This window comes from Alexandromys fortis, unplaced genomic scaffold, assembly GCF_014885135.2.
Source record: "Alexandromys fortis isolate MF-2015 unplaced genomic scaffold, M_Fortis_MF-2015_v1.1 scaffold_0, whole genome shotgun sequence".
In the NCBI taxonomy this organism is placed as follows: domain Eukaryota; kingdom Metazoa; phylum Chordata; class Mammalia; order Rodentia; family Cricetidae; genus Alexandromys; species Alexandromys fortis.
Window position 1 is genome coordinate 45,887,896 of NW_026067949.1, and position 17,606 is coordinate 45,905,501.

The window sequence follows — 17,606 nt, forward strand, 5'->3', positions numbered from 1 at the left end:
GGCATTGTTCTTTCTTGATGTCCTCATTTGCCTTTTGTTCCTCATTTTTGTTATTTCTTGATCCTTCTATTTGTAATTATGCATTTTCTTTGGTGGGCATATACCTACATGCCTAGCTGTGGGCTGTGAGAATCGTTGAAGGTGAGTTTTATAGGGGAAACAAGAGGCCTGGCTTTGTCTGTCTGCCTCCTTCCTCATCATTTGGTCTCTTTCTCATCTGTAACGTGGAAATAAATGAAATGCTGGAGTGAAATGAAGTGTGTGTCTTTCCCCTCAGTTCTGATTCATTGCACTCAGTGGTAACAGTGGCTTTGGCAGGAATGTAAGTTAGTAATCATTCCTCTAAGGAAGAGCCTTGTTTTCAGGAGAAAGCCTTGGATCTGCTGACTTAACCTGGGCTCTGTTGTTCCCGAGAGCCCAGAGCCTTCAGTGGGAGGAGGAACTCTTCTAGCCTGCTGTCTTTCCCACTTATCTTGAAGATAGCGTCAAAGTCACTTTGTTTTCTTTGGTAATGGTTGGAGTTAAGAGTTGCTGATAGTTCAGTCTTTACTTTACTGGTGAAGTGCACAGGGAGGAAAAAAGACCACATGGTGTTATCTTCCTGTCCCTCTTTCTCTCCACCTGTGTCCAAGAGTTTGATAAACATGCAGTGTTTCCTGTGTTGGGATGCTGAAGCTGAAGGTTTCTAGGCTACCATAAACTTTTTTTGTCCTAAGAGACTTAACAGTTCCTTAGGGAAAGTCTCAAGTGTATAATCATCAGTAGTGTCTTTCTTAGGAAATATTAGTTCTCAGTGGTGGAGGTAACATTGGGTGGCAAGAGAGGAAGGCTTGGGAAAGGATATACCATGCTCCTGATTCCTCCGTATAGATAGGTATGACAAGATGGACTGAGCCTGGGGCTGTAGAATTGTTAGAATTGGATGGAGATCTTTGTACCAGTAATTCTAGCACTTAGGAGGTGGTGGCCAGCCTGGACTACATGATGAAACGCTGTTTCAAAATAAAAGGACAAGGGATATAGCTCAGTAGTAGAAACTACAAAGCATACAAAAAGGTGGAAAAGTACTTTGGGGAGTAGCTTTATGGCTACCATCTAGATGTAACTAACTGCATTTTACCCTATTTCCTTTATACATGTTTGCATGTGGGTAATTTTAAATGAGGACTTCTTTAGAGCATTTTTTCTTATAGTTAGAAAATGTGAAAGAAATCAATAAATGTTAGCTTTAACAACGGATTCAAGAAATTTCTCCCCTCTTAATAAATAGCACCAACTATGCTGTGTGGTATAGACAGGAAGTGGTGAGATTTAAAAATAAAATCCAAGGGTGAGTAAAGAAGTTTAATTGTGTGAACGCATCAGTATTTATCAGGTATATTGCAAGACTGTATTACATGTTTCTGAGATCTTGTACTGACGTCTAAATATTAAGGTTCCCATGACTCCTTGTAGGTTCAATAATTTGTGATCAGTCCAGTGGTCACCTGAGCATACAGCTGTTGTTTGACATGAATTGTTGAAACACATCTTTCTTATCCAGAAATGATATTTTTAAAGATGTTTACTGTCAACCAATAATTAAACACATTTAACTCTTCCTAATGTTTAAACATAATATGCAAGCATTCTAAAGGTGCTTGTTTGGTTTAATCTTAATAAAAGCCTCTCCGCTGACGCAAGAAACTCCAATCAAACCAGATCAGACCAAATTAAGATGCCCATGTTTAATAAATGCAGCACTCTTGGGTGGACCGAGACAGCATGGTGGGAAGAGGAGCCCCTGTAAAACCCCGAAGCCACGTGGTCTTTTTCTCGCTTAAGCCTAAATACCCTGTGGGAGTGGTCCTGGCCCTCACTGGGGAGGGGTCAGCGCTTGGCAGGCTGAGAATTGGAATCCAAGCACTTGGCAGGCTGGGGTGGCACTTCCAACTCAGTATTACAGGGCTTAAGCCGGTACATCTTTCCCACTGTACCTCATCTTAAGGTTCTTGTTATGTTCCTCCTCCTTTAATATGTGTTTAAGGGAGAATACTTTATATTCCTTTAAAAAATGTCAGCAAACAACACAGCTCCTCACATCTGACATTCCAGTGCCTCTGAAGGAAGTGATGTTCTTCTTTAGTTACTCAGTGCAGGGCAAACAGCTCTGTGTTCTCTTGCTGTTTCTTACGCTCATAGAAACGGTACACAGGCTTTCCATTTGCAAACACGGTTAGCAGACCAATGGAACAAACAACCAGGGGAAAGTGTTTGTTCTTACGTTGATGACAGATTCTGTGCATTATGATACAGGCTTTTCAGTATGACAGGACCCTTTGCCCAGTTTTGCTTGACCCTGGGTTTTAGGGTGCTGGATACTCAGTGGTCACCAAAGATCTGCCTGAGATAGTGGCTCCATGTTGTCTTATGCCAATGAAAGTGAAAAGGGCGAACTCTTGTGAGAATATGCAAAGTGCACACAAGCTTTAAGGTTTGTAGAACAGAGAGACAGTGAGAAGCTAAGGAAAAGAGATACTCCTGAGAGATGGAGGAGAGAGGAAAAACTCCTGTTTAGGGTTTTTGTAGGAAAACGGGACGAAGGTGGAGGCCCCTAGGCTAACATTGGTCGAACCAAAGGAAGCCATGTGCTTCCAGTCAGGGTGATGGTCACACATAGTGTTTGTTCTGTCTGCCGATTTGCCTGTCTCTGACTCAGGTTTTGTTGTTACTGACCTTGGCTTTCTGCTGTCAGTCACTAGGTAGCAGCACGAGTCTCTGTTTCTCTGTTCTCACTTTCTCATAGCTCAGCATGTAGCTTCTCCACGGTGGAGAGTTGCCTCTCTCATGGCTGCCAGGAAGGAGCTGCAGTGGTCTTGGTTACCTCATATTTAGCCCCATGTCTAGAGGTGGTCGCCTAGGTGGAAGCTTCTTGTTAGAAACAGTCTTTACCTAGAGCCTCTTAGTCAAGGTCACTATTGCTGTGCTGAAACACCGTGACCAAAAGCAAGGTGGGAGAAAAGGGTTTATTTGAGTTACATTTTCACATCATAGCCCATCATTGAAGGAAGTCAGGACAGGAGCTCACACAGGGTAGGATTTGGAGGCAGGAGCTGATGCAGGCCATGGAGGGTTCTTATTGGTTTGCTCCCCCTGGCTTACTCAGCCTGCTTTCTATAGAACCCAGGATCATCAGCCCTTGGATAACCTCATAAACAGTGAACTCTCTCCGACCCTACATCAATCACTAATTAAGAAAATGCCCTACAGGCCTGCCTACAGCCAGATCTTAAGAAGGAAGGCATTTTGTTCAGGTAGGATCCCTCCTTTCTGATGACCCTGGCTTCTGTCAAGTTCACATAGACTAGTCAGCACAGGCACTGTGCTTTATTCTGTGTTCCTCAAGGGCTTCCTGCTAGCTCCATGGGCAGCTGTCAGCAGCCAGAGCCCTGACCTGCCTCTCACCTGCCCAGCTTTGCTATCTCATGCTCAACTCCATCCTCACCTCAGTGTGCCAAACTCTGCTTTGTAACTCTCAATCTTCCTTTGAACCCAGCTCTGATCTTGGTGCAGTATATGTGAACAGCTTGCAGATTTCCCCGTGAGCTGTTTTTCCTGATACTGATGGAGAGTTGGCTCTTCATGAATGGGAGTACTCATTTAAAGAAAACCAGAAACCATGCGTTTGTATAATAGCTTGTAAAACCTAGGTAGAATTATTTAACAAAGCATACCATCATTTAATTCATGACGTGTGTGTGGAGAGGAGATAGCGTCTCCAATAGGTGTCCCATGGAACTGTTTCACATCAGAGCCTTGAGAAGGCTAGGCTGTTCTTTGGAGTACTTACCATCTTAGGATGGGGAGGGACTCTGGGTCAGTGCAGATGGCAGTCACTTTCATTGTCACATTTACTTCTGTCAGTGTATACTTCTGTCCTCTCCCCTGTCAGATCTGTATCTATTGCTGATTCTTCTCTTGTGCATTTTGAAAGAGTCTACAGTGTCTCATAATACCCTTGTCTCATATTTTCCAACTATAGCTCTAGTTTACCAATCATGCCATTGTAGTATTAACAAAATTGATATGCCATAAAAACATAAACTATAGAATGTTTTATATCAAAATTGAGTCTTAAAAATTTAATGTGAGAATCTTATCTTAGCTATGATAGAAATGATTGACTTTAAATCAGGTAAAGTATTTTCTCATACGCAGTAAAGGTGTAGATAAAAGCACTTAGGATTTCACTAGAGGTTTGGAGGGAAGGTGGCTAATTCACTAGCCCACTCTCAGTGTTTGGAGCCTTTTCTTTCTGATTACCATGGCATAGGTTATCTGTCGACAACATGTCTAAGCATCATCTTACACAGAAGTAGGAAAGAAAAATGGGGCCTTCTCTGCCACGCACTTTCATTTGGGCAGGAAAACCATTCCTGCAATCCCAATAGACTTTACCTAACTTACACCCATGAGTAAGAGCTGGTCAGTATTCATCCTAAAGTCAGGTGCTGATAAGCAAAGTGAGATTCCGTGATTGACTTAAAATATGGTGACCTCATCCCTGTAATTGGAGGAGGGTCCGACTGTCCCAGCTCAGCTCTATTGAGTATTAAGTAGTAGCTGTGCACTGTCATGAAGATGGCTGGGTGATGACAAGTACTGTCAGGCTAGGTGTGTGAAGACGTGTGTGCCTATCTCGTCCCAAGTATTTCTGTGGGAAAGTGAGATTTGCATGTGTCCTTTAAAATAGAAGCAGATTCGTTTGAGAATCATATGGTTCTGAAAATGCTGTTCCTTGATTGACACAGGAAATAGCAGTGCTTGGCTCTTAATCAATAAACTGCTTGCTCTACTTATTTTTGTCTTAAATATAGTCCTCGACTATTTTCCTCTGCTATATATAAATGATGGTATATGTATGAGTGTGTGTATGTGAGTGTGTGTGTGTGTGTGTATGCCGTGGCTGTCCTGGAACTCACTCTGTAGACCAGGCTGGCCTTGAACTCACAGATCTGCTTGCTTCTGCCTCCAGAGTGCTAAGATTAAAGCGTGTACCACCACGCCCAGTAAAAATTATAGTATATAATTTTGATGATAGTCTGTGATTGTTTTAAAATAATTGGTGCTTCCTCTTGTAGGTGGATTCTCAACTGTTTTCCTGGTGCGGACTCACGGTGGAATCCGATGTGCACTGAAGCGAATGTATGTCAATAACACACCTGACCTCAACATTTGTAAAAGGGAAATCACAATTATGGTGAGAGAAAAGTTCATTTTAGAAATCTGGCTGCATTTCTTTTTGTTTTGTGCTACAATAGTCACAGATTTTTAGACATTATCAGTTTATCCAAACTTGAAAAATCATTCAGTTGAATTATTATGTGGGAATTGGTAGTTGATTGCATTCAGCTGGGACAGAATGCAATGGCCGCCCTTTCCTTGCCTTCTCAGTGTGGGCTCCCAAGCAGCATGCTCTCTCCTTTCATATTCATTGAGTGTGGGGTATTGGGAGGAAAGAACAGTTCACGGAATTACACACTTTAAACATCAAGTTTAAAGTTTACCTGACAGTGTTACCTGCTTTTCCTGCATTGTAAGGCCAGTTGTCCCTCAGCAATGGAAGTATTACTAAATACTAGGCAGAGGAAAGGTGTCTTGATAGACTAGCAGAAAATCAGTGACCAAGGAAACAGCACAGCACGGTCTTGAAGCGACACATCCTTTTTCCGCATTCAGTGCTCTCTGGGCCTTCTGCTTCTCATGCTCCTCCCCTTTCCGTCGCAGTTTTTACCTGTGCACACCTGCATGCACGTGCATATGTCTTAGCTTGACTTCAGATAATAGAAAATGAATTAGTTAGCACATTCATAATCCTGTATATTCACTACCCTTGTGCAGTTTCAAAAGCTTTTCATAACCCCTAAAAGACCCTACCCACTTTCCTGTTAATTTCATTCTGTAAATGCAGTTGTACAATGGGTTTTCCTTTCTACTTCCCCCAATGCCTTTGATAGATATTTAGACTGTCTCTACTTTTTTGGCTTCTGTGACTAGCTAACTGCTGTGCACAGGTGTGTTACTGTCTTTGAGTCCTCAATTTCTTCCTTCCTTCCTTCCTTCCTTCCTTCCTTCCTTCCTTCCTTCCTTCCTTCCTTCCTTTCTTTCTTTCTTTCTTTCTTTCTTTCTTTCTGTTATATACCTATGTTCCTTTTCAAAAACTTCTAAGAAACAGCCAGTCTGTTGTTCATCAACTGAACCATGAATGTTCTTCCTGGCAGTGGGTCTTAATGCCTGTCCCACATAGCTGACCGCTGAGGGAGACTCTTAATTCCCGTCCCACATAACTGACTACTAAGGAGAACTCTTAATACCTGTTCCACAAGGCTGACTACTAAGGAGAACTCTTAATGCCTGTCCCACATATCTTACTGCTGAGGGCAATTTCTCATTTATATCAATGTCTTTATCAACACCTAAAAAATAAGGATATTTCTGTGATCTGATTCTTTGAATTTCTATTGTTTCTATTCCTTATCTAGTTTAGAGATGCTTTGAGACCTTTCAAAAGTAAAAATATTAGCCAAAAGTTTGAAAAAGAATTACTTGAACAAAATGGCAAAGTCTAGATTGAACTTTCTAACTCGAGCCTAGATGATGTAGTCCTCTGCCATACTCTTCTGCTTGGCAGCGTTTGTGTGGCTATGAGACGTGTGAAGTGATGTCTGTCAGCAGTCAGATTTCCATTGAACAAGGCGTTGTAGGGCGATGAGGCCTGTGGAGCTGTGGAGTTGTGGAGTGCTGCTTGTATTTATTTATTGACCTCTTTTCCACTGTATGATTTAACATGTTTTACATTTGGTAGTCCCAATCACAGACTACTTTGCACAGTTGAAACTAGGTATATTATTAATGACAGTACTTATAAATTCATTGAAGATAATTGTGGCCCCTTCCTGGATCTTCATGTGTGCTAAGCAGCAGTTACCCCTGAGATATCTCCGGCCTGGTTTATAGCCTCATTCTATGCTGATGACCATTTTGTTAAAGGAGGAAAATTTTTTAGATCTTGCATTTTGTTATTGCTTGAATACATCATTAGTGTTATCTTTAATTTGTGGCTCTTTTTCACACATGTTTTCTGGCCACTTCTTCCTGTTTTAGATTTAGTGAAAAGTACACGTTCCCATGAGTTGCTTAGGAAAACATGAAAGCTAACATTAGAACTTAATTCCTTCATTTTTTAGATAGATATAATTAGAGTTCTAATAATTTATTCTTCAATTTTAGAGGACTGTATTATGCACTTATCTTGGAAGTTTGTTTTGTTTTGTTTTTCGAGCCAGGGTTTCTCCGTAGCTTTGGAGCCTGTCCTGGGACTAGCTGTTGTAGATCAGACTGGCCTTGAATTCCCAGAGATCCACTTGCTTCTGCCTCCTGAGTGCTGGGATTAAAGGCCTGCACCACCATTGCTAGCTCAGGAAGATTATTTTTTAAATTAGATTTATTTGTGTGGATATATTAGGGGTGGCATGAGTGGAGGTCAGGGCAGCTTGTGGGCTTGGTTTCCTCCTTCCACCAGGTTGGTCCTGGGTAAAAGTCTTCAGCTTAGTGATAAGTGTCTTACTGGCTGAGCTGTGTGGCCAGCCCTTGGGAAGAGTGTTGCTTTTATCACTGGATTGGTTGAGCTTGTAAACAAATGGTTCTAGGTTGTTTATCCTGGATGATGACTGTCACATATGCATTCAATCTTCCAATGAAAAATTCACCATAGAAACTACTGGCTGAAATACAATATTCTCATGCCTTATTCTTACTTTTAGAAATGTATCAAGTCTACTTATTTAGCCTTACAACCTTTACTTGTAGAAGTTTAAGGTTTATATTTCCTAGTTTTAAAGGTTTCATTTATTTTTCACAGAAGGAACTATCTGGCCACAAGAATATTGTTGGTTATCTGGACTGTGCTGTCAATTCCATTAGTGACAATGTGTGGGAGGTGCTTATTCTAATGGAGTATTGCCGAGGTAAGTGCCTGTCCTCATTTGTAGTGCACGAAAAAGGGACCCTTTCATAGAGCGCTAGGGATGTGCTTTCTCCCAGTGCAGCTGCTACCTTGTTTTAGATGCCTTATTGCAATTTCAGCTTTAATAACTTAATTACATATGCTCTAAAAATTTATTTAAAACCTAATTGTAATTTATGGTATGACTGGAACCTGCAAATGGAGGATTAAGCAAAGTGATCATTGGGTTCAAAATAAGAAATATAAGCAAGTTAAGTTATACTTCTTGTTGTCTGTATATGTTTTTTTGTAATCTACCAAGAATTAATATTGTAAGATGTACTGTAAACACTAAATCTGTTACACTTAGGCAGTGCATGCTAGTTTTCTTAGTGTGAGTGTCCAGGTGTTGTGTGAGTATCCAGGTGTAGATGATTTTAGGATTTTTTTTTTTGATTTTTTTGAGACAGGGTTTTTCTGTAGCTTTGGTGCCTGTCCCGGAACTAGCTCTTGTAGACCAGGCTGGCCTCGAACTCCCAGAGATCCGCCTGCCTCTGCCTCCCGAGGATTTTTTTTTTATTTGTGTGTATGTGTGCTGGGGTTTGTGAGTCAGGACACACGTACACACAAACAGGAAGTCACAGGGTCACGTCTGAGAGTTGTTCTCTCCTCTGCCACATGGGTCCTGGGGATCAAACTCAGGCCTTCAGACTTGATGGTCAGGGCCTTTACCCACTGAGCTATTCTGCTGGCAATATGTTGTTTTTGAGACAGGGTATCTCAGTGGCATCTAGGGCTCTTTGAGTCGGCTGAGCTTCCTGGCAGTGATCCCCCGTTTCTTCCTCTCCAGCATTGTTATAGGTACCTGTTGCTACACTTGCTTCTCTGCCTGTGCTCTGGGGATCCAGCTGATCCTCATCCTTGTATGGCGAGCACCTTCCCAGCTGAGCTGTCTCTTCAGTCACTGTTTGCTTTTCTCTCTGTGAGACAGGGCTTCATATAGCCCAGGCTGCCCATGAACTCCTGATTCTCCTTTCTTTTAAGTTAGAGAGCCTGAATTTTTTAAAAAAGTGATTTATTTTTATTTTATGTTCATTGGTGTTTTGTCTATGTGTATGTCTGTATGAGGGTGTCGAATTCTCTGGCGCTGGAGTTATAGACAGTTGTAAACTGTCATGTGGGTGCTGGGAATTGAACCTAAGTCCTTTGGAAGAGCAGCCATCTCTCCAGCCCCATAAAACCTGCAGCATTTTAATATATACTCCTTACATTTTTAAAACATTCATTTTATCAGAAAATGTTTATTTAGACCTAACATGATAAATAAATGTTTACTTGCATGGCATGCCTTAGTAATAATAGCAAATATAAACTGTCCCTGACTCCTGAATGTCCTAATGGAGAGGAGAAGGGCACTTAGTCCATTCTCTACAAACATGGTGTCTTTACTTGGTTTTGTAAAAATAGAAATGCTTATCTGGTGTTTGAATCAGCAAGATTTGTTTCATAGGAGTTTTTAAATCAAAAGTGTTTTATGTAGGGCTGGAGAGATAGCTTAGTGGTTAAGTGCACTGACTGCACTTGCAGAGGACCTGGGTTCTATTCCCAGCACCCATGTGTTGGTTCACAACTACCTGTGGCTCCTGTTTCAGGCCTCTAACACCCTCTTAGGGCTCTCACAGGCACCAACAGGCATGCAGTGCATATGTATACCTGAAGTCAAAAGACTCACAAAATAAAAATCATCAACAACAAAAAAAGCAAAGTAATTTGTGATATGGCTCAAAAAGCCCAATAGCTGGTGTGGTGGTGCACACCTTTAATCCCATCACTAGGGAGGCAGGGAAGATGCAGCTCTGTAAGTTTGAGGCCAGCCTGGTCTATATAGAGGGTTCTAGGCCATCCATGGCTACATAGTGAGACTCTCTGAAACTGTCCCAAACCAAGCAGCAGCAGGAACAGCAGAAGCCCAGCATAGTCTATTAAGCCATGGGTTAATTGACAGCCTGTTGACGCCTTCTCTCTCCTGAGAGTGATTTAAGATGCACGAGATGTTGCTTCTCAGATTCTCCCTCTGTATTTCTAGGTTGTCTTGTAAGTGGGAGTTGGTGTTCTTAGCATGTGGAGGCGTGGAATGAGGGAACTGAGGGAGCCAGTGTAATATGGATCCTGGTAGGAGCAGGCTCTTGTGAGAAGCATTGCTGTGCTCCAAGGCAAGATGAGATTGACTCCAGTGTTACCTATGCTTAGCTTTCGGACGAAGTCTGTGTTTTCACCTTGTTATTTCCCATCCACAAGGGCGGCATGCAGTAGTGTACAGTTACCTTTTCTCTCGTACAGTAAGATTGTCCTGGAATTAGTAATTGTCCAATTTTTCACTTGCCTAATTTCTTCAGGTGTGTTATTATTTTAGCCCATCTTCCTCAGTAGAAATTCAAGTCTGTGTGGCAAGCTTAAACATGGTAACACTTGTGTGAGTTTCATTTTCCTCTCTCTCGGAAGCACTCTTCACAGAGATGACATTCTTCTGGCTGATTTTAGACAGGGTTTAGATGTCCCTTGGGAGTTCTTGATTTTCTCTATCTTTGACTCCTTTTTATTCCCCTCCCCAATGTTAGGTGTGGGAGTGAGCCCAGGGCCGGATGTATGGCTCTCAAGTGGACCACCTCTGGACTGCATCTCCACGCTCTTGGACTAATTAATTTCTCTTAAACTTTTTTTTTTTAAAGATTTATTTATTATGTATACAACATTCCTTCCATGTATGCTTGCTTGTCAGAGGAGGGCACCAGATCTCATTACAGATGGTTGTGAGCCACCATGTGGTTGCTGGGAATTGAACTCAGGACCTTTGGAAGAGCAGGCAGTGCTCTTAACCTCTGAGCCATCTGTCCAGCCCTTCTTAAACTTTTTGATATGAGTTTATGGGTGGAAATATTTTTGATATCTTCAATTTGTAAATATGTCTTTATTTTCCCTTTAAAGTACTAATCAGCTTTGATATTACTTAGCTTTTGAGGTCAGTTGAAATTGGGCACATTCGGGGCAGGGGATGGCCATAGACAAACACGTCTTTATTCTGTGTCCACATTTGATTGTTAATTTGGTTAGAAAAAAGATTCTAGCATAGAGGTAATACTGATGCAGGCATTGCATTGTTTCTTTTTCTCTCTACTAGTGTGATGATTGATTTTTTTTATGAGATTCATTTTCTGCATGGACACTATCAGGTAACTTCGCATTTATCTCCAGTGTATTGAAATCTTATAATTTGTATACTTCATTTATGCCAGTTTTGGATATTTTTTTTTGAGACAGGGTTTCTCTGTGTAGCCCTGACTGTCCTGGAACTTGCTCTGTAAACTAGGCTGGCTCTGAACTCAGAGATTGGCCTGCCTCTGCCCCCAAGTGCTGGAATTAAAGGCATGCACCACCTTCCAACTAGCTTTTGTATTCTTTTTGTAAGACACCAACCTTTTTCTCTTGTGTTCTTTCTGAAACTTGTTTGAAATGGATGTTTGTCTTCCTGTGGTGATTGTTCTTCTGGTTATCTTTCCAGTTTTTTTTAGTTTTTGCTTTTGTTGGAAGTTTCCTTAAGTATGTGTAAATGATGGTTTTCTATAGGATTTTTGTACTTTTGATTTATTATTTTAATTTATAGCAGTCCTTTCTTATTTTTCAATAAAATACCTGTTGCTCTTATTTTAGGTATAAATCTTTTTTTAAGTTAAAAAAATTAAACATTTGAAGTATTTTCCCTTTTATTCTAACTGCTCCCAGATTCTTCTGCTTTGTTACTCAGTCTCCCTCATGTGAGACGTTTGCTGCGTGTATCACAGATCGGAATGTACCCTCTAGATTGGCAATTTTATCTTAGGAGAATGAATTCAGAGGCCTGAGCAGGGGTTTTTTTTTTTTTTTTTTTTTTGGTCATATGAATCAAATAGATACATTCTTTTTCTCATGGGGTAGGAGTGTTTTGGAGGAGCAGAGAATGGGAGAAGGAATTCTGTCCCCTTCCTTCTTTTGTAGAAGTTCCTTGTGTAACACACACAGCTCACACACTGATTGTGTAGGGCTGAGCCTCAGTGGGAAGTAGAAGAATGTGCTAGGTAACCTGAGCGTGACCCGCTCCATGCTTTGGGGTTCTCGATGCTTACTGCCATTTTCTGTGCAGTACAGTTGCCTCTCACCTCTCAATTCATGTTTTGGTATTACTTGCTAGTTTTCTCATACATCACTTAAGAGTGCTTCTCAACTTGTGAGTCATACCCCCGTGGACTGAGTGACTCCTTCACAAGGGTCATATGTTAGATATCCTACATAGCAGATATTTATATATGATTCATAACAGTAGGAAAATTACAGTTATGAAGTAGCAATGAAAATAATTTTTATGCTTAGGGGGTCACCACAACATGAGGAACTATATTAAAGGGTTGCGGCATTAAGAAGGTTGAGAACCACTGAGTTAAAGAGATAGAGATTTCTGGACATCAATATGGTTATTTTGAATGTATTTCTATTGTTTTAAAAATAGAATATGAACAATTATGGCCATTTGTGTCTTTCTAAGTTCATTTTAGAAGCTGCTTTGTATTAAATCTTGTAAGTTATATCTCTATTAGCTTTTACTTGAAAATAAAACACTTGAAAATTTGGTAGCATAAAGCAATAGTTGCTTTTGATTGCTTGTGGATCTGTCTATCAGCTGCTGTGGGCCGAGCCTGACAGGGAGGCACTGCTGATTTGTCAGAGCCTGTTCACATGACTGTTTGGTAACTGTGATTGGTTGGAGTAGTTTTACTTCTTGTCTTTCTTGCTCTTGTTGGCTCTAGTAGGCTCTCCTGGGTAGATTTTCTTATGCAGATAGAAGCAAGTCCTGCAGAAGAGCCTGAGCTTTCTCTCTCTCCCCTTTTCCCAGTGAATCTGTTTCTCATTTGGATGTGAACACACACACACACACACACACACACACACACACACACGAATGACCCACTTAGTTAATCTGGGGTAGTTGTAAGAGCATGGTTGTAGGTTATTTGTTCGAGCGTGGGTAGCCAGCCGACTGTTGGCTACCACTGAACAACATGGCCATGTCTCCCCCAGCAGTAACTGCTCGGAGGTCTATGGCCTCAGGAAGCTTGCTCTGTTTATAGACTCCTGGCCTGGAGTTTCTGTCTTAACTACTGAATTGAAAGAAAAAGCTTCTCTGGCCAAGGCTGAGAAGAGCATTGTCCCAGGGTACAAACATAAATGGTAGAAGGCAGTTTGACAACCTGTCCCCGGAGCAACAAACCCTCTGTCTGTGTCTGTGAGCTCCACAGCTGTGAGCTTTTGACTAGGTTTGTAGTATCAGGAATATGGTTGACATGTCAGCCTGTACTGGTGGGATATGCTAAAGAGGCCACGGTGAGGAGGATCTTGAGTTGGAGCTCAGCCTGGCAGTAACACGATTCCCTCCTGTGGAGCAGGCCTGAGATCCCGTCAGAAAGCAGCTCGTCACCCTTCCACAGTAATGGCACTGTTGCAGACAGCCGTCTTACCTGCCAGGTCAGCGGCATGCATAGTCCACAGCTGGGCAGGATTATTGATTCTCTTTCTCCCAGCCCTATTAGTTATTACCAGGAATAAAGCTTTAGTGGTCTTTTTAGATCCCCTTATCTTACAATCAAGGCAGTGTTTAACAGTCAGATCTATAGTTCTCTTTGACTTTCAAGAATTAAGTATGCAATGTGGCTGCTGGTGTCTGAAGTGCCTCAGTCACACCTGTCTTTCTGTGCCTCCTCAGCCGAATCAGCAGCAGCTCTTTATCAGTAACTGTTGTCAGCAAATCCCTACCTAACAGAGATGTTTGAACATAACGTTCATTACCCACAGGTTCTCTTTGGCCTTGTTAATTAGTGATCATTCTGTCTCAGCCTAAATTGATCTGCTCCCCTTTCTTCCCATCCTTCCCTCAGTCTAAATTCAAGTTTCTTATGTGAGTTCTCTCATTCTTACTATGGAATGTTATGAATTATAGTCATGGCTGTGTCGTTTTTTATCTCGAGACACTATCTTCTATGATACTAGAAATCTTATTTTGTTTATCATACTTTACCCAGTACAAAACAGTGTTGATTTTTGCTTCAAATATATACCTCATTAATCATAAGGAAAACTTCAATTTCAGAAATGGTTAAATGTTTAAAAAAATGGCAAATAGTATTAGCAAGATGCTGTCTTTTTACGGTGCTCTTATTTCCGAGACATGTGTCAGATGTCATCTTAGCAGGTGTAAGCATCCTGGGGGAGGTCTGAGCTAGTGCTGGAAGGGCACTTTGAGTCTTTGTTTCTGGCGGACGTTATCAGAATGCATCCTCAGAGTTGTATCTTTGCTCAGCTGGGCAGGTAGTGAATCAGATGAACAAGAAGCTGCAGACGGGCTTCACTGAATCAGAAGTCTTACAGATCTTCTGCAACACCTGTGAAGCTGTTGCGAGGTTGCATCAGTGTAAGACTCCCATAATTCACCGGGATCTGAAGGTAAGGACCACGAGACACTTTTGTTCTGCACTTAGAATTTAGAGTGTTTCTTTCTTTCTCTCCCTGCTCCTGTACCCTCCCAAAGATCCTGTGTAGTTTCATTGTGTTTTGTCCGCTCTTTCCACTAGGGGATAAGGATCATGAGGCCTTTGGTGTTGGTTTGTGTGTGTGTGTGTGATAGCCAAGCTCATAGACAGTGCATGGCATGTAGCAGAGGCTCTTGGTTGTTTAGTAAAGAAGTGAATGACTGTTTTGACTGATTTAATACAATTGTATATCTTATGATAACAAAAATAACCAATGTCATTTAGAATGTTGGTTGTTGATAATCATGAAAGCCTGAAGTAAACTTTATTAGCATTTCAGTAATGAAAATAAGTAGGTAAATAAAAGATTTTGCCATAATATTTATTTGGTTCGTAATATATTCCAGACCGTGTTCTGAGTACCTTGGCTATTCTAACCTGTCATAGTAACTATTATCTTCCCTGTTTTCTGGCTAAGATAACCAGAGAGGGGAGTGGCTAAGCAAATTGTCCAATGACGTAAGCACTGAGTAAGCAGCAGATGGGACTTTCTCTGAACTGGCATTGTCGAATTCAAGATATTGGAGTATTTGTACTTTGTTTTAATTATTTTAACTTTGATCTCCAAGTTAAAGTATAAATTTAAATTTCTCTTTGCACTGTAGGAATTTTAAATAAAAATGGTGGTATAGGCTAGGCTTCTTTATCAGAAAGTGTACATTTGAAAAGGCCCACTGTCTTAGCTTTATTGAGACTTGATATGGTGGTGCCGTCAGTGTGAAATTCTGTACCTGATCACGTGCTTCAAACTGCAGTTAATTGTATAAAATTACTGTCAGACTTAATGTATAAGGTATTGATGGAATGTGAATGAAATTTATTTTTATTCTTGAATTTCCACCCTCCTCACCCAGCATAAAAAATAATCCCAAACCAGCAACACTTCTGGTCTTAAGCATTTTGCATGTGAATACTCAACCTATAGAAACCAAATTGAAATGGAATTTAAATATTTTCTATTACTCCTTGACTCCAGGTAGGCGGAAGTCTTAGGAATAGAGAAAGATGTAGATATACTCAAAGAAGATCTTGGCCTTCACTAGTTGTTCATATAGAGAATTTAGGAGGTTAGGGTTAGCCATTTTCATTAAACCTCTGGCCTTTTGGCTCAGCCTCTGAGTTCTGGGGTCATTCAGGGATGTACTACTGCCTGCTCTGGTTCATTGCCTTTGTTTGAGGTGTCTTATGTCTGTATATACATACATGTATGTGTGTATATATGTACACCAGGCACCCAATGAAAACAGGTTAAAAAAGACAATTTTAACTTTGAAAATAGTAATCAATTGATTTTCTTTCCTTAAGGTAGAAAATATTTTGCTAAATGATGCCGGAAATTATGTTCTTTGTGACTTTGGCAGTGCCACTAATAAGTTTCTCAATCCTCAAAAAGATGGAGTTAATGTAGTAGAAGAAGAAATTAAAAAGTAAGTGCTTACCTTTATTGCATTTTGTATCACAGGCATTTTGATTAACTTGAGTCTGTAGCCAGCTAGCTACATTAATACACATTTTATAAGATTCCATTTGTAGATTCCTTTATAATAGAAATGATTAGTATGTGACTAGACAATCTAATAGACAGTCAATGAATACCATGAATGAAATTTTTTGTCTATGTGGTAAACAGACTAATAATGAAACTTATAAAATAAGTGGTACTAGTTAATAGACCCATTAAGAGAGTTTTAAGCAATTTGAGTTAAAAAGATTTATTCTTACATGAGTATGAATGTTTGGCCTGTGTGTATATTCGTGTACCACATGTGTGTGTAGTATCTGTGGAGGTCAGAAGAGTGCCTTGGGTTCTCTGAATAGTTGGTGCTGGGAACTGAACCCTGGTCTTCTGCAAGAACAGAGTTTTAACCATGAGTCATCTCTCCAGTTCCTTAAGTGATTGTGAGTCCAGTGTAGTGTCTTTGTCTTTACCAAGACAGGACAGTGGTGCATTTGCAAGAGTAAAGAGCTCGAGACATGTTAGCTGTTGTTGCCAGAGAGTATCATATGTACTTGTGTGAAAGTGTAAGTGCTCAGACTGTATGAAGTTACTCTTTCTTTAGCGTCATATTGCAAAGCTTTTTCGGGTAATGTCACACAGCTTTTTATTTCTCAATCCTGTGCTTTCTGTGGTTGCCAGGCTACTGTGAGAACCTAACTTTGCTGCTTTTTAGTTTCAGAAAGTACAACTAGCAGTTTGTATTAGAGCACTGAAATGACACAGAGGACAGCGGTCCATCAGGATAGGACATAGAGAGGACAGCAGTCCATCAGTATAGGACACAGAGGACAGTGGTCCATCAGGATAGGACACAGAGGACAGCGGTCCATCAGGATAGGACATAGAGAGGACAGCAGTCCATCAGTATAGGACACAGAGGACAGCGGTCCATCAGGATAGGACACAGAGGACAGCGGTCCATCAGGATAGGACACAGAGGACAGTGGTCCATCAGGATAGGAATAGAGGACAGTGGTCCATCAGGATAGGACACGGGGAGGACAGCGGTCTATCATGATAGGACATAGAGGGCAGCGGTTCATCAGGATAGGCATTTTTAAGTAGTCTCCTTATTGCTTCCTCACTGATTCTCAGGGTTTGGGCAAGGAAGCTGTTCCGAGAGAGCTGGAGACTGACCCACTTGTGGGATGCAGTCATAGAGACTGTAAAGCAGTGACAGGTAGTGTGGACTATGTGTTTCACTCAGAAAACAGCCTAGAACCATTGTATTAGCTTCTATAAGAACAAGCCCATAGCAAACACAAATGTCCTGGAGAACCACAAGAGCAGAAGCCTTGCAGGTTAGCCTGTTGGGATCCATGTACATCACATAATTAAAACATCTTGTGGATGAAGATTTCTAGTGGCTGCTTGAGGTCTCCAGTATCTCTGGTCTGCTAGACGTTTCATTTGTTGCATTGTGGGATGCTCAGTTAAATTTTTGTGATGATTGTGATATGGCATGTAAGCTCACTAAGAATTCGTATCCTTTGTGGCTGAATTGAAGAGT

At 41.0% G+C, this 17,606-nt stretch overlaps 1 protein-coding gene across 2 annotated transcripts in view; it reads left to right on the top strand.

The window, feature by feature from the left end:
• The window catches only part of Bmp2k (BMP2 inducible kinase), a 77,156-nt gene that overhangs the window by 21,948 nt on the left and 37,602 nt on the right, over positions 1-17,606 (top strand). For both annotated transcript variants that reach the window (XM_050149601.1, XM_050149602.1), the window contains exons 2-5: positions 5,121-5,239; positions 7,901-8,006; positions 14,370-14,512; positions 15,904-16,025. In XM_050149601.1, coding sequence (XP_050005558.1) covers positions 5,121-5,239; positions 7,901-8,006; positions 14,370-14,512; positions 15,904-16,025 — 490 coding nt within the window. The remainder of the gene's footprint in view (positions 1-5,120; positions 5,240-7,900; positions 8,007-14,369; positions 14,513-15,903; positions 16,026-17,606) is intronic.